Raw genomic sequence first — 16,173 nt, 5'->3', positions numbered from 1 at the left:
GTATAATATATATATATATATATATATAAATATTAAAAAATATTACATTTTATCTTGTCGTATATCATATCAAGCTAAATATGTTTTTTTGTCTGTATAACTTTCTTCGTACCGTAATTCATACACATATTTGTCTCTTTATAATTTAGTGATAATTTTATTTCAAGAAAATTTGTTTCCTTATTCATCACGTCATTTATATAAATATTTAATGCAAAACTTAATAAATTACGGCAAAATCACAATACTGATTAAAAAATAAATTTTAAGTTTAAATCAACCCTCCAATATCATATGGTAATCTGAGATTTGTATCTATTTATATAGTATAAACTATTATTCTAACTAGTTAGGACGGGACTTATAACACACTCTTGCATGGACACACACACACACACATATATATATATATATATATATATATAAAGTATAAGATCAAATATTAATTGGTGATCCGATAGCGATCGAACATTAAGTCTAACAAACAACAAATCTCGATAGACTCAAATTCATTACTTGTATACCATGTTAATAAATTGATTTTAACTTTAATCCAACCTACCATGTTAATAAATTGATTTTAACTCCAATTTAATCCAAAAATATCGGTTTATAAGGTAAAATTTATTGCTACTTATATGTCAATTGGTTTTATCACTTGCTAGTGTAATGTGAAATTTTCAATGTATAATGTTCATAAATATACCATAATGATGCTCATAAATAGGCTAATAGCATGTTTTAATCAATAATAAAATAAAGGAAAATTATATTACGACTTACAATTTTTGATTCTCATTTTTTATTTTATTTTCTGATACTAGGATTATGATAATCGTCTTATAAGGTTAACCTATTAATCAAGTTTCAAATAGTAAAATACTTCAATTTTTTTTTTCTAGGCCAACCTTTTAAAGGCCATGGTCCGTGTAATAGTTGGGCTGGCCCAAGAACCACTGATCCAAGCCGAACGATTGCAAATGCAGATTGCGAAGGACCGTGACAGTACGACGTCGTCTGAAGTTGTGGCGAAGTGCGAAGTCCACAGCAGTTGATAGTTGATTGCATCTGCGAATGTTCTGTGTTTGACATTAAAACAGAAGGAAAAAGGGAACAGAACAGAAACCTTGAACCTTTGTGTAGAGAATCTTAGCCATGGGTAGCAACGGATTGAGGTACGAGATCGCACAAAACGCTTACATCAAACTCGTGCTTCACTCCCTCAAACACCCGACCTCCGCCGTCAACGGCATCTTGATCGGTCGCATCTCCCCTTCCAACGACGTCGTCGAGATCGCCGATGCCGTCCCTCTCTTCCACTCTCACATTCCTCTTCTTCCTCAATTGGAGATATCTCTCATTCTGGTTCTCTCTCTAGGGCTTTTTGCATTAATTTTGTTTTTTTTTTCACTCAGTTTTGATTCTATGCGGTTATCTATAAAATTACTCAGAAAGATATATGCTTTCTTAATCAACGTGTAACCTCGTTAACTGGGCTTATATTTTTTTCTCATGGGTGTCTGTTAAATTTTCCTTTTCTTCTCTGTAGTTTTCTGATTTTTCCTTTTTTCAATTACACTTTTTCTGAGATAGATAGAGGAATATTTTTCTGCGAAAGGGTTGAACATAGTGGGCTATTTTCACGCGAATGAGAGATCTGATGAAAGTGAGCTTGGTAGTGTGGCGAAGAATATCGGTGACCACATATGCCGCTACTTTCCCCAAGCCGCCGTTCTATTGGTTTGTTGTTGCATTTTTTTTTTTTTGGATTTTGCTAATTTGTTGTTGAATTTATTCTTAGTTTTTGCTATTTTTGGTTCTAATTATCTCCTTTTGCTTATCATCTTTCTTTTCCTCTTCAATTGTTTGCAGTTAGATAACAAGAAGCTCGATGCTTTGAAAAAGAGCAAGGAAGGTAGTGCCATAATGCAGGTTAGCGATTTTAGTGTTGGAAACCGCATTTGTCATGACCGATAATTTCTATTTGTTATCCGCTTTATGAGTTGTGTTTGGGCTTCTTTAGATGATATAGAATTCGTGATATCAGTCTAAACATAGAAATATATATACCCAAGCTTCTTTGTGAATGAACTAAAGAACTTCTTCTTTCTAATGGAATCACGAAAACCTATGAACTTGTTAGAATATAAACCTTTGGGGTAAACTTGTAATTAATTACTGTAGAAGAAAATAAGAAGGTACAATGGATTGAGCTTCTCTCATAAGAAAATTTGTCTTATGCATTTTAACTTCCAGAATTTTTCCTATGTAACTTTTTCAGAAGTTATGGTTAGAAAGAAGTTGATTTTAACTAAATGAGGGAAGTTAAATTTATTTTAGTTTTTTATTGTCTTCTCTTATAAATGTTTTTGAATAACTTTATCCAAGCAAGACCGAATTTCTGTAGTTCACTTTAGCACTGGACAGTAAGCTGTTTGCTTATGTTTGTTGGTTTCCCTGTCTTGTTGTGGGGGCTTATTCTGGTACACCAATCTCCTTATTTTTACAAAACTGCTGTATCTAAAAGCTTATCTTGAAATTGGTGGCTTTTTATCTTGGTGTGTGGTGTTTCATGGGTTTTATGGTGTAACATTGTGGAGCTCAGGTTGTATGCAAGAATTCAAGTTTCTGATTAATGTTGTGATCCATTTTCTCTTGTTTTTTATTTAATTTGCAACATACTGCAGCATATTTGGGAACCACTCTTTGGGAGAGATGATTTTTTTTTTTTTCACAAAAGTTCTGTGAGGAAAGCTAGCAAAAACACAATTATTTCTCTAAGCTAAGCTAAACGAAACATGTTCCAAGATTTTTTCAATTAAAGGACTGGGGGAATAACACAGTAATGTTTTGTAATGTGCACTCTTTGCATGATTATACAGCGTACAACCTCAAAGGTCATCCAACATTTGCACTAATTGCAAACGAGTCTTGTTATTTGTTTCTTATAGTTACAAAATTAATGGTTCGTTTAGAAATCACTTTTTTTTGTTGTAAAAGAAGACCAGTATCTACATGATACGTAATTATGGTTGCTAGAGTTTATGCATATATGGCTCCCTCAATATAAAGAGATGCCTTTTGGTTGGTTACATTAACCAAGATTACCTTTTTCTTATGGTTTAGCTTTATGTTAGGGATACATCTAAGAACTGGAAGTTGGTTCCCTCAGATGCAAACAACCGTTTCTCTCTGAAAGAGCCTTCGGCAAATGTAGTCTTATTGGACTATATTGCAACCGAGAAGTGGAATGGAATTGTAGATTTTGATGATCACTTGGATGACATTAGCAAGTGAGTGCTTTTTTGCCTTGCAGATTTCGTTTTTTCCCTACCATTTTATTTGTCTGTGCAGCTATAACTGACATACGAATACAATGTACATATTCTATTGTTTGCAGGGATTGGCTAAACCCAGGGCTCTTCAAATGATCCCACCACTTGTCTTCATTTTGGACGATTTACTTTGCAAGTGGAGGATGTTCAGACTTATATTGTGGTGCAAATGTTGGATTGTCAACAATGAACAATTAGGGACTATAAATTTTACCTTAGGGAAGTTGCTTCATGAAGATTTTTCAGTTGTATAAACAGGATATTTACCACCAGTTCGTAAAGGATTTTGGTTGCAGAGTTTTTTTTTTTTCTTGGGTGTAGGTATACTAGAGTGGAGTTTGTTTGCTTATCGGCGAATTGTGACCATGTGTTTCTTGGTATAAACAACATAATCATCACGTCCATTATCTTAGGCCATGTTTGGGGTGGATGTCTCTTTTCAGTTTTTATTTATAAGTGAGTTTGAAAATGTTTTGATATGATCAATAGCCTCATAAAGGTTATAATAGTCTCATAAAAGTTATAAGTTAAGATAAATACATATTTTCTTGCTTAAATCTCGTTATATTTTTTAAGGATAAAATTTTAACGATTTAAGTTCATAATATTTCACGTCTAGTGATCGATCATAATGTTATTTCAATGGATTGGAACATTGAGGTTGTATATAGAAAACTATTTTCATTACAATAAAGAATCCTTAAACCAATTTAATTTAAAAATAAAAAGCATAGAAATAATTTAGAAAAACCAAAAATCACTATAAACTTCAATATAATTTTTTATAAAAGTAACTCAAAGTTTTAAATTTCTTCGGAATTTATAATGAAAAAGCATCCAATGAAAAATTAATTGAATGGATTCTAATATTTATTGATGAAAATGATTCAAGTGTAAGTCTTGTACTATAGAAACATAAAAATGATATAGTCAAACACTTATAAGAAAATAAACACAAACTCAATCTGTGTCGATCTCTTATATTGATTAAGTCACACACATGTATGTAGATATATAAGGAATACTTAGTAAATTGATCCATCAAAGGTATCGGAGGCAATGAGGAGGAAAATTGAACTCTAAGAAAAGTTGTTAGAAGGATGGGATTCAAGTAGAATAGACTATGAACATTAATTTGATGCTCTGCTAAGATAAACAATCTGTACAGCTTGTTCAACTTGGTATTGGATTGGCTATGTACAATGGAAGAAGATAGAGAATAAGGAAGTAATTAAAGACAGTTTCTAGAAACTTTTGAAGATGAAGGAAGCATGGATGATGATGATGAAGGGTGTCAGAGAGTAGGGCATCCATGAGCAACTACGCCCGGAGCTGTGGGACATTTGGCCAAAGGGCAGTGGTCAGCATCGGCACCCCACCAGGATGGACCTAAAATGTCGTAACTTTGGAGGGCAAAGTAGAGAGCCACACCCATGAAAGCAAGTCCTGCATCTAATGCAGCCGAGAGAATGTAAGTGTGGCGAGCCCACCAAGACTTGAACTTGTTGTAAACGTAGAAATTGAAGAAGATTCCGACAGCTCCCCAGGTTATGTAGTTCACAGTTCTCGCCGGAGGAATAGATCCAGCACCCATAATAATGAGGGGCATGTTGATGAGTTGAATCCACTTCTGGTTTGGGTATTTGCGAGCATAGAACCACACTGGAACAGGAAGAACAGCACCAATGAGGAAAAACCAGTTCATCCCAGGGTAAATTCCATCCTTCGTAAACATTCTCTTTGGACCCACCACTCCCCATATGATTGAAGCATTGTAAAACACAGCGTCACCGGGGCACTGCCATGGACTGTTAGCTGCCAACTTTGCTTGATCACAGATGTTTGGAACAGTCGTCAGAAGCCACCATGCTGTGCCATAGCACACGGCTGAAGCAACCACGGTACCCACCAACTGCACTATGAACATAGATTTTGGAGGGATTTTCATATAGTGGCCTAATTTGAAGTCACCGAGGAAATAGAGTGCTTGTGACATGCTGACGTAGCCGTAAGTCTTGAAGGCGACATTAGCAAGTGGCTTTCCGGGGTAAATGTACCCGATTATTAGCTCTGTAATCACGTTCAGACCAACTTGCTGCAAAAGAAGTTACACTATGTGGTGAGAGAGACAAGACAAAACATTTGAAGCAATGGGAAACTGTAAAAATGATGTTATACCATGTTTGTTGTTGCTTGAATAACTCCAATTGGCAAAGTGAAAACTAACGCGATACCAAGAGACATTAGAACTCCCCACCATGGCAGCTGAAGTTGCTTGCCAAAGCCTTCACAAGTTATCAGGGCCACAACTACCATTACAACCAAAATGCTCACAAACCACCACTCCGGTACTTGTTCATAGTTTTTCTTCATAATTCTTGTATGCACATCACCGAATGTTTTTTCTTTTAGTTCAGCTGTTGTCTTCCTCCACATCTGAACAATCGTTCTTCCAAACACACATCACCACAAAAGTTAGCTCACTTTACCTAATTCATCCAGTAAAACTGTAATTCTAATAACAGAACAACACTGATAGAAACATAAAAAACTAAACAGTTGCATCCAATTTTTTGTTTCTAGTGGTATATTAAATATTTAAGCTTTGTCTCAAATCTCAAACTAAAAACAACTTACTTTCCATGGAAGAGAAAAACATGCGAAATAGTGGCGGTGAGAGAGGCAAAGCACAATCCATAATAGAATGCAAATGTGATACCAAGATAGAGCTTGCTGTAATTGTTATAACTGTCCATATCGATGTAAAAATTTTTAGCATCGAGAATCCGAGTGACGTTATATATTGCGCCAGTGGAATCAAAGGTGTGAGAACTGATGATGGGGAACTTCTTGGCATCAAATACGTTGTTCCAATATGAAATGGGAATCAGAACATACATGAAGAGCCCAAATCCAAGCAGTATGTTGATGATGGCAAAGCCAGGTGTAGCCAAAGGGGTCCCCAGAAACCCAGCCACAGTGTTCCAGTCAAAGCCAAATGAACCAATGCCAAGCCCGGTAATACCCGAACCAATTTGTTGAGCAAGGACGGATTTTTTCCAAACCAAGCAAACCCACGAGATTGTTGCTATTCCTGGGAATAAATAACCTGGAATAATGTAATATGCAAAGCTTGACACAAACACCAGGAAAAAGAATTGCAGCCTTGTGTTTCCTCCTTTAGGCCTTTTATCCTTTTCATGGAATGCCCTGCAATTCAACAAATTCATAACATTAGATTAATATAATAATCATAATCTCTTTCACTCATATATCTATTAAAGGACAAAGATGCATAAATCACCTACAAAGAATAATAAAATACCTGAATAAAGACACCTGGACGAGGTTTGAAGGCCACCACATGTACGGGGAATCAACGAGGAACTTTCTGAAAATGCCAGCCCATCCATAACCAAGCATCTAAAAATTTAAGGACACAGATTACAGTAGCCGAACCAAATTTGAATATGCATGTTGTTTTGATCAATCACCTTAAAAGTTAAAAAAAGTTATCAGATTCTTTTGATTCATTTTCACCCCTCTTTGTCTCAATTCTTCCCCTCATTCAAATCATTTATCCAACTGAACAATTTCTCTCTCTCTCTCTCTATTCCTTCCACCCACCCATAGCACTATCTTTTTTCAACAAAAAAATTGTTACTTTCAACAACCCAATGAATTAACAATCACTGTTTACCTGGGTGGATAATGATAGCAGGAAAGCAGCCATTGGGTGGATGGTCCTGTGATAGAAAGCCCTAACAATGGTGATAATGCTGATGGCATAAACACCACTAGCTCCAGCACCGGCAAAGATGGTGATGAGTGCATGCTCCTTCAAATTGAAGGGGCCAGGGTTCAGAGAGAAAGACCACTTGGTGAATGGAAAAACAAATACTTTGGTGGGAAGTGTTCTGGCCATGAGTTTGCCAAGTGGGAGAGAAATAATCTGTGCTGACACAGAAGAAATGAAAAGAGGAGTTGTTCTGTACGCAAAGAATTGGTTGATGAATGCAAGGACAACGCACGAAGTCAGTCCCAAAGTCCATGTCCTGAATGTCAGCACAGGCTGCGTAGGGTCGTCGGTTATCGGAACCGTCAACCTCACCTGCTCAATCGGAGAATCATCAACCTCTTCGCCTTCTTCTGCAACAACACATTAAACAGCATGTAATGAAAAACAAAAACAGACACACAAAACATAGATACAAACAAAATAGCATGCATGTACATGGAATTAAATATTAGACATTGAAATGTTACCAGGTATGACTAGTTTGGTGTGGTGTTTATTGTCGACAACCTCAGCCATTGCAGAGGATCTGGTTCTGGAATTGTGTTCTCTTATTCTCTTGCTTCCTCGTTCAAGCTCGAGAAGAGTTACATTGTTGGTTTGATTTTATAGGGAGGTAGGAACTAAACCAAACAATTACAATGAAATGTGCCTGGTTCTAATTGCGGTGTTAATTCATGATTGACATAAGCATCGTCGTCAACTAGTTTATCCACAACAACAAATCTGTTAGTGTATCACAATCTGTTGTTAAACGAAGAAAGAATATAAACAACTTTTACGATTATCTTAACAAATCTTGTTTATGTCAACTAATTATTTTATTTAGTAGACAGTAAATAACATACATGAACTTCATCAACCTATCAGCCTATAGTAACTCTTTGAATCTTTTATTTTTCATTGAAAAATCTATCACACTCAATATTTGATTTTTCTTTTTTTATAATCGTATATAAAGTTGATAAGACTTACAGTCTTTAGATTATTTAGGAGTTAAAGATTAAGGAGAATTAAAAGACATTTTCCACACTTAAATCTCCATACATCTTTTTAGGGATAAAATTGTAAAGAAGTTTTAAGTTCTAAAACTAATAATATCTTATCAGTAAGACTGATTATAAAGACCTTATCTTAGTAGATTCGAATACTGGTATGTGGAGGATGTAGTTCCAAAAAAATTGGTTTTTCTTAGTTTTTGACTTAGAACTTGTTTTGATATATCTACAAAGAGTAACGATAATTTAAAATATCTCAATAGATTGGAATATTGACAATGTATGTGGAAAATGAAAATATACAGTTCCGAAAAATTTGGTTTTTCTTAATCTTTAACTTCGAATTTGTTTCGGTGGCACGAAGGTTAAAGATAATTTAAATTTATATTTTTTTTAATCTTTTAAGGTGCACTTAATAGATAAAATTATGACAATTTTGTTAACGATTATATATATATATATATATATATATATATATATATATATAATATTTAAATGTGTTAGGATTATTATATTTTTATATGGTGCTATGTTGTTGCCGAATGTTACGTACGTGCCTTGGTATAATAGGTTGCCTCTAATGTTACCAACATTTACTATTCTAAATTGGCAAGTCTGATAAGGTTGGTACTATGGCATATAGTGTAAAAGACAAGCCTAAATTAGGAAAAATGGTTAAAGTGCATGCAATTTTAGTTTGGTTAACAAATTCTATTTAATAGATACAACAACATGATGCAACATTGAGTAAAAGAACTCTTTATACCTTTCTTTTTCACTTTCCCGTGTCTACATCAACCGTGATACAACCTAGTAATTGAATATGATGTTTAATTAAAATAGTGGTTCACCTCTCTACTTCACTTTCCTCTATACTATACATATAACGCTTTAAACAATAGGAATTTGAATGGCTGATTTTAGGTTGTGCAATTTGATCACAGCGTCAGCGTGTAATTTTCATGTAAACCTTTCAATTTAGCTTTATATTAAAGAGGTTTTATCACAATTTAACATCTTTAAGAGATAAAACATAAACAATATGTACAGCTTGTTCAACCTGGTATTGGATTGCGTTTGTACAATGTAAAAAGACAGAAAACAAGGAAGAAATAAAACACAGTATCTATAAACTCAAGAAGATGAAGAAGGAAACTTGTGAAGATGATGATGATGGGTGTCAGAGAGTAGGGCATCCATGAGCAACTACGCCCGGCGCTGTGGGGCACTTGGCCAAAGGGCAGTGGTCAGCATCGGCACCCCACCAGGTTGGACCTAAAATGTCGTAACTTTGGAGGGCGAAGTAGAGAACCACACCCATGAAAGCAAGTCCTGCATCTAATGCAGCCGAGAGAATGTAAGTGTGGCGAGCCCACCAAGACTTGAACTTGTTGTAAATGTAGAAATTGAAGAAGATTCCGACAGCTCCCCAGGTTATGTAGTTCACAGTTCTCGCCGGAGGAATAGCTCCGGCACCAAGAATGATGAGGGGCATGTTGACGAGTTCAATCCATTTCTGGTTTGGGTATTTGCGAGAAAAGAACCACACCGGAACAGGAAGAAGAGCACCGATGAGGAAGAACCAGTTCATCCCGGGGTAAATTCCATCCTTTGTAAACATTCTCTTTGGACCCACCACTCCCCATATGATCGAAGCATTGTAAAACACATCGTCACCGGGGCACTGCCATGGACTATTGGCTGCCAACTTTGCTTGATCACAGATGTTTGGAACAGTCGTCAGAAGCCACCATGCTGTGCCAAAGTACACGGATGAAGCAACCACGGTACCCACCAACTGCACGACGAACATAGATTTTGGAGGAATTTTCATGTAGTGGCCTAATTTGAAGTCTCCGAGGAATGCGAGTGCCTGTGACATGCTGATGTAGCCGTAAGTCTTGAAGGCGACATTAGCAAGAGGCTTTCCGGGGTAAATGTACCCGATTATTAGCTCTGTGATCACGTTCAGACCGGCTTGCTGCAAAACAAGGTACACTCTGTGGTGAGAGAGACAAAACATTTGAAGCTATGGGAAACTAAACTGTAAAAATGATGTTATACCATGTTTGTTGTCGCTTGAATAACTCCAACTGGCAAAGTGAAAACTAGCGCGATACCAAGAGACATTAGAACTCCCCACCATGGCAGCTGAAGTTGCTTGCCAAAGCCTTCACAAGTTATCAGCGCCACCACTACCATTACAACCAAAATGCTCACGAACCACCACTCTGGTACTTGTTCATAGTTTTTCTTCATAATTCTTGTGTGCACATCGCCGAATGCTTTTCCTTTTAGTGTAGTTGTTGTCTTCCTCCACATCTGAACAATCGTTCTTCCAAACACACATCACCAGAAAAGTTAGATCACTTTACCCAATTTATCCAAGTTAAACAGTAATTCTAATATTAAATATTTAAGCTTTGTCTGAAATCTAAAACTAAAGACAACTTACTTTCCATGGAAGAGAACAACATGCGAGATAGTGGCGGTGAGAGAGGCAAAGCTCAATCCATAATCGAATGCAAATGTGATACTAAGATAGAGTTTGCTGTAATTGTTGTAACTGTCCATATCGATGTCGAAATTTTTAGCATTGAGAATACGAGTGACATTATATACTGCGCCAGTGGAATCAAAGGTATGAGAACTGATGATGGGGAACTTCTTGGCATCATATACGTTGTTCCAATATGAAATGGGAATCAGAACATACATAAAGAGCACAAATCCAGCGAGTGTGTTGATGATGGCAAAGCCAGGTGTAGCCAAAGGGGTCCCCAAAAACCCAGCCACTGTGTTCCAGTCAAAGCCAAATGAACCAATGCCAAGCCCGGTAATACCCGAACCAATTTGTTGAGCAAGAATGGACTTTTTCCAAACCAAGCAAACCCACGAGATTGTTGCTATTCCTGGGAATAAATACCCCGGAATGACGTAATAAGCAAAACTTGACACAAACACCAGCAGAAAAAATTGCAGCCTTGTGTTTCCTCCTTTCGGCCTTTTCTCCTTCTCATGGAATGCCCTGCAATTCAACAAATTCATAACATTGGATTAATATAATAATCATAATCTTTTTCACTCATATATCCATTAAAGGACAAAAATGCATAAATCATCGTGAAAAAAATAATAAAATACCTGAATAAAGACACCTGGACAAGGTTTGAAGGCCACCACATGTACGGGGAATCAACGAGGAATTTTCTGAAAATGCCAGCCCATCCATAACCAAGCATCTAAAAATTTAAGCACACAGATTAGTAGCCTAACCAAATCTGAATATGCACGTTGTTTTGATTAATCACCTTAAAAGTTTAATAAAATTATCAGATCCGTTGTTTCATTTTGACCCCTCTTTCTCTCTGTTCTTCCCCACATCTCCACTCAAATCATTTATCCAACCGAACAATTTCTCTCTCTATTCTTCCACCCACCATAGCACTATCTTTTTTCAACAAAAAAAAAAAAATCGTTACTTTCAACAACCTAATCAATTAATAAATCACCATTCACCTGGGTGGATAATGCGAGCAGAAAAGCAGCCATTGGGTGGATGCTCCTGTGGTAGAAAGCCTTGACAATAGTGATAATGTTGATGGCATAAACACCACTAGATCCAGCACTGGCGAAGATGGTGATGAGTGCATGCTCCTTCAAAGTGAACGGGCCAGGGTTCAAGGAGAACGACCACTTGGTGAAAGGAAAAACATATGCTTTGGTCGGAAGTGTTCTGGCCATGAATTTGCCAAGTGGGAGAGAAATAATCTGCGCTGACACAGAAGAAATGAAAAGAGGGGTGGTTCTGTACCCAAAGAATTGGTTGATGAATGCAAGAACAACGCACGAAGCCAGTCCCAAAGTCCATGTCCGAAATGTCAGCACAGGCTGCGTAGGGTCGTCGGTTATCGGAACCGTCAACCTCACCTGCTCAATCGGAGAGTCATCAACCTCTTCGCCTTCTTCTGCAACAACAACACATTAAAATCAGCATTCACCAAAAACAAAAACAGACACACAAACATAGATACAGACAAAACAAAACAGCAACAGATAAGAATTTTAAAATGTTTCTGCACTTTTGGTTACATTCACGAGAATGTTTTTTGCTGCATAACTACTGTCTCGTGTAACTTAACAATCTTTTTGACAAACCCTCTTGATAGTTGGTGGTAACAGCATGTGTTGTATGTTATGGCATGTAAATGAAATTAAATATTGGCATGAATGGTGTAGCTATGGCATAGTTTTTTTCAGACATTGAAATGTTACCAGGTATAACTACTTTGGTGTCGTGTTTATTGTCGACATCATCGACAGGCTCAGCCATTGCAGAGGATCTGGTTCTGGAAGTGTGGATAGGACTTGGAGTCTCTCTCTTCTCTCTCTTCTTCTTATCCTTCTTCCTCCTTCAAGCACGAGAAGAGTCACATTGTCGGTTTGATTTTATAGGAGGTGGTGGGAACTAAACCAAACAGTTACAATGAGAATGTGTCTGGCTCCAATAGCGGTGCTGATTCGTGATTGACATAAGCATCGTCATCAACTAGTGTGTATTACAGCAATAAATCTGTTCAACCTAATGAAGAAACAAAATCACAATTTTAAGGTTATCTTAACATATATTACCATGTATTAACGACCAACCAACGGTTGGATAAAAAGGAAAACTATACATTGTTTATGACACCCAATTTTTTTATTTATTTTGTTCGTTGACTTCATGAATCAATTAGCCTTATAGCCGTTTCAATATTTTTATTTTGGAAAATTATGTTTTGACAATAAATTTGTTGACAAAGTTGACAAAAGTTACTGTAAATGAAATTAAAATAGATTTTTAGTTTACTTTTTAACCAAAATAAAATAATAAAATAATATTATTTTACTTAAAATGGTAATTTGTCAAAAAAATTTGTTAAAAAAAACTTTGTTAAAGTATCACTTCCCTTTTATTTTTATGGAAAGAAAACTATCTTTCTATCCATTTTCATCAGTTGAAAACATACTTTTACAGATATTTTAATCATTAAAAGAATTATATTTATAAAAAAATAAAAAATAACTTATTTTACAATATATATATATATATATATATATATATATATATATATATATATATATATATATATATATACTTTCACCTATTGTTTGCTAGCATGGTAATTTGTACAATTTTTTTAAAATATAGATACAAAAATAAATATATAATTTAATTTTAAAAATGAAATATAATTTTTCAAAAATAGTTTAAAAATAAAAAAAGTATTTAATTTTTTAACTTTTTTATACGTATTTTATTATGTTTTGGTTTTCATAAGTATTAAAAGTATAAATTAATTAATTTAGCAGTATTAAAAGTATAAATTAATTATTTTGACAGTACTAATAGTATAAATTAATTACTTTAAGAATATTAATTGAATTTATTCCTCCTCTTACAATGACGAAAAGATCAAGTCCAGTTCATTCCAAAAATTGTCTCATTACTATATTAGGTATCAATTTTCTTTTTATAGACTATAAATCTTAAATGCATAATTAGAATATTAGAGTTTAACTCTAAATATGTGATAGTTTTCGATCACTAATTTTTTTATTTAAATTATTTTTAATCTTTTAAGATTTCATTAAGTACAGATTTAATTTATATAAAATTTGATGGGTTAAACATTATTTTAATCCTTAATGTTAAATTGAAATTTGTTTTTTTCAAAAATTTAGTATATTTTAGTCTTTTACACTTTAAAATTAGTAGATATAGTCCTTCTAAGTCAACTGTGTTAAAAAAAATGTGATGCATCAAATCAAATATATCTCATTAAAATATTTGAATTATTTATATTATTTTATATCTTTTAACTTTAATATTTGTTGAATTGAAAGATATGATTAATATGTCAAACAAATTTAACATAATTAAATTAAAAATATTATATTCATTTAATTTTAAAAATTGAAGATTAAAATATCAATTTTATACAAAGACAAGTCCTATTTTCACATAATATCTAAGAACTAAAATCAAACTTAACCAAAATTTATTTACTTAATAAAATGTTTCGTAATAATTTAACTGCTAATAAGTACCTAAACATTGTAATAAAGATTAAATCGAAGCCTGATTTATGCATATGCCTTTACACACCCACTCTCTTATGGCAGTTAAATTGCTTAATATTTTACTAAATTAAATTGGAGTAAAATGCATTAATTATTTGGATTGGTTATAAATTCATTCAAGTAACATATGAATTCTTAAATTCTATACTAAATATATTTCTGGTAAAATACATCAATTGTTTGAATTTGGTATTAATGCATTCAAGAACAATTGAATTTTTAAAATTCAAATAGATATATTTTGAATAAAATGCATTAATTTTTTTGATTTGTTACTAATTCTATCAATTCTGAAAATTATAATAAATTGGGTTAAACGTATTAGTTTTTTTTTTTTTTGGATTTTTTATTAATTTATTCATGAACCAAATCAATTTTTAAAGTTGTAATAAATTGTTTCTTTTATTGTATAAAAAATTATGATAAATTTAAATTAAGTAAAAACCATTAATTATTTGAATCTGTCATTATTTATTTTAGTAAAATGCATTATTAATTTAGATTTATTGTATAAAATTTAAAATTAATAATATCATTTATGGTTCTATAATGTTATTGATGTTATTTGTTAGGTTTACGGTATATTTTTTCTTTAACTAAATATAATTGTATCTAATAAGGAATTAACTTGCTGAAATTAATACTACTTATATATAATTCTTTTAATTTTACAACTAAGCATAACAGTCTATATATTATATAACATACAAAAATATAAATTAAGTAATATACTTTAGTGTATATGTCAATAAAATTTAATTTTAATTAAAAAGTAAAGTAATACTAATACAAAAATATTATTTGTTTTATTCAAATTTTTAATATTTCATAAATATATAATCACAATAATAATATTACACGTTATATTAATTATAGTTAAGGTTTAAAGCTATGAACGGACTCTTTATTCAACAAAATAGATAACAAATATAATATATATAAAAATATAAAGCAAATAAGAGAGTTTAAGTTGTAACAAACAGCACTTGAGTACATATATAAAGAACATTACATTTAATAAAGAAATGTAATTATACTTTATAATAAAGTATTTAAATAATTAAATGACATAAATTAAAGCATATAATTTTTTTTCTTAAAGCATAACCATATTTTGGATCCTCTAATTAAGTAAATAAATATTTTTAATTAAAAACTTAAAAATTTGTAACAATGTTTTTTACCTATTTATTTTCAATAAAACATTTTTTACTTCTACTTATTTATCATTTTTTTATATTTGTTCTACTTTCTTCCCTTCGTTATTGAAAGAAGATTAATCTAAAAATGTATTTTGTGATGTTTTGAGAGAATTTATTAGTGAGATTCAACATTAGTAAAATCTGAATCAAATTTTCATAAAAGACTTTATTTTATCCTTACTCAAAATAAATCATGAGTTTATGTGCGTTATTTTTTTTTATAAGGTATTTAATTTTTTCAACTTAAATTTATATTTAAATTTTAATAGTGTTAATGATATGTTTCTATTATTATTCTCCCTACTCTCAAAATTCATCTTCAACATCTTTCGATGATTGATATAATTTATATCTTCAAAATAATTTCTATATAAATTTAAGATATACAAAGATAATGTATATAAAAGTAAATAGCTTTTATCAATTGCCAATGCATCTCTTAATTATTAAAAAACATTAACTTATTTATTAAAATAACATGTATAAAAGTTTGTTCTAGGTAATAAGATAAATCTCTATATTCTAATTTCAACTACAAACAAAAGCTTCAACATCATGAAAAACACAACGCAACTAAGTGGAAGAGGATTGAAATAACAAGTTATGACAATTGAAAATAAAAGATTGGAAAGTTGACTATTCTACGAAGCTTTCTTAAATTTTGACAAAACGTATAATATCATATTTTTCTATAAAAATAATTATTCAGTTATAAA

General features: G+C 32.8%; 3 protein-coding genes across 4 annotated transcripts; 1 reads left to right on the top strand and 2 right to left on the bottom strand.

The window, feature by feature from the left end:
• The first annotated feature begins 992 nt into the window (after positions 1 to 992).
• LOC114195535 (ER membrane protein complex subunit 8/9 homolog) lies at positions 993 to 3,814 on the top strand. Of its 2 annotated transcripts, XM_028086040.1 has the most exons (5): positions 994 to 1,365; positions 1,594 to 1,740; positions 1,873 to 1,932; positions 3,127 to 3,293; positions 3,401 to 3,814. In XM_028086040.1, exons 1-5 carry the CDS (start codon positions 1,156 to 1,158, stop codon positions 3,429 to 3,431), a joined length of 615 nt encoding a protein of 204 aa, XP_027941841.1. In that variant the 5' UTR covers positions 994 to 1,155; the 3' UTR covers positions 3,432 to 3,814. The 2 variants fall into 2 exon arrangements, with proteins under 2 accessions (XP_027941842.1, XP_027941841.1); XM_028086041.1 differs by lacking the exon at positions 3,401 to 3,814 and having other exon boundaries at positions 993 to 1,365; positions 3,138 to 3,293.
• A 578-nt stretch (positions 3,815 to 4,392) lies between these two features.
• On the bottom strand, positions 4,393 to 7,778 carry LOC114195538 (oligopeptide transporter 1-like). The gene is made up of 6 exons (XM_028086043.1): positions 7,602 to 7,778; positions 7,036 to 7,484; positions 6,661 to 6,758; positions 5,973 to 6,545; positions 5,514 to 5,784; positions 4,393 to 5,430 (listed from the first exon to the last, which is right to left on the bottom strand). Exons 1-6 carry the CDS (start codon positions 7,648 to 7,650, stop codon positions 4,630 to 4,632), a joined length of 2,241 nt encoding a protein of 746 aa, XP_027941844.1. The 5' UTR covers positions 7,651 to 7,778; the 3' UTR covers positions 4,393 to 4,629.
• A 1,349-nt stretch (positions 7,779 to 9,127) lies between these two features.
• On the bottom strand, positions 9,128 to 12,684 carry LOC114194615 (oligopeptide transporter 1-like). Its single transcript, XM_028084955.1, has 6 exons — positions 12,405 to 12,684; positions 11,649 to 12,097; positions 11,274 to 11,371; positions 10,585 to 11,157; positions 10,194 to 10,464; positions 9,128 to 10,110 (listed from the first exon to the last, which is right to left on the bottom strand). The coding sequence occupies exons 1-6, from the start codon at positions 12,460 to 12,462 to the stop codon at positions 9,310 to 9,312; spliced, it is 2,250 nt and encodes a 749-aa protein (XP_027940756.1). The 5' UTR covers positions 12,463 to 12,684; the 3' UTR covers positions 9,128 to 9,309.
• Between the last annotated feature and the right edge of the window lie 3,489 nt (positions 12,685 to 16,173).

The sequence above is a fragment of the Vigna unguiculata genome, chromosome 8, assembly GCF_004118075.2.
Source record: "Vigna unguiculata cultivar IT97K-499-35 chromosome 8, ASM411807v1, whole genome shotgun sequence".
Lineage (NCBI taxonomy): Eukaryota > Viridiplantae > Streptophyta > Magnoliopsida > Fabales > Fabaceae > Vigna > Vigna unguiculata.
The sequence above is the reverse complement of the archived record's forward strand: the minus strand, read 5'-3'. Positions and strand labels throughout refer to the sequence as shown.

What these genes read in the sequence shown, in the direction of transcription:
- LOC114195535 (XM_028086040.1), top strand. Translation starts at nt 1,156, where the DNA reads ATGGGTAGCAACGGATTGAGGTACGAGATCGCACAAAACGCTTACATC. An exon ending in TGGAGATATCTCTCATTCTG is followed by an intron (nt 1,366 to 1,593) that starts GTTCTCTCTCTA and finishes TTTCTGAGATAG; the next exon opens with ATAGAGGAATATTTTTCTGC. An exon ending in AAGGTAGTGCCATAATGCAG is followed by an intron (nt 1,933 to 3,126) that starts GTTAGCGATTTT and finishes CTTATGGTTTAG; the next exon opens with CTTTATGTTAGGGATACATC.
- LOC114195538 (XM_028086043.1), bottom strand. Translation starts at nt 7,650, where the DNA reads ATGGCTGAGGTTGTCGACAATAAACACCACACCAAACTAGTCATACCT. An exon ending in TGCTATCATTATCCACCCAG is followed by an intron (nt 6,759 to 7,035) that starts GTAAACAGTGAT and finishes TTAAATTTTTAG; the next exon opens with ATGCTTGGTTATGGATGGGC. An exon ending in TTCAAGCAACAACAAACATG is followed by an intron (nt 5,431 to 5,513) that starts GTATAACATCAT and finishes CTTCTTTTGCAG; the next exon opens with CAAGTTGGTCTGAACGTGAT.
- LOC114194615 (XM_028084955.1), bottom strand. Translation starts at nt 12,462, where the DNA reads ATGGCTGAGCCTGTCGATGATGTCGACAATAAACACGACACCAAAGTA. An exon ending in TGCTCGCATTATCCACCCAG is followed by an intron (nt 11,372 to 11,648) that starts GTGAATGGTGAT and finishes TTAAATTTTTAG; the next exon opens with ATGCTTGGTTATGGATGGGC. An exon ending in GTCCAGGTGTCTTTATTCAG is followed by an intron (nt 11,158 to 11,273) that starts GTATTTTATTAT and finishes GTTGAATTGCAG; the next exon opens with GGCATTCCATGAGAAGGAGA.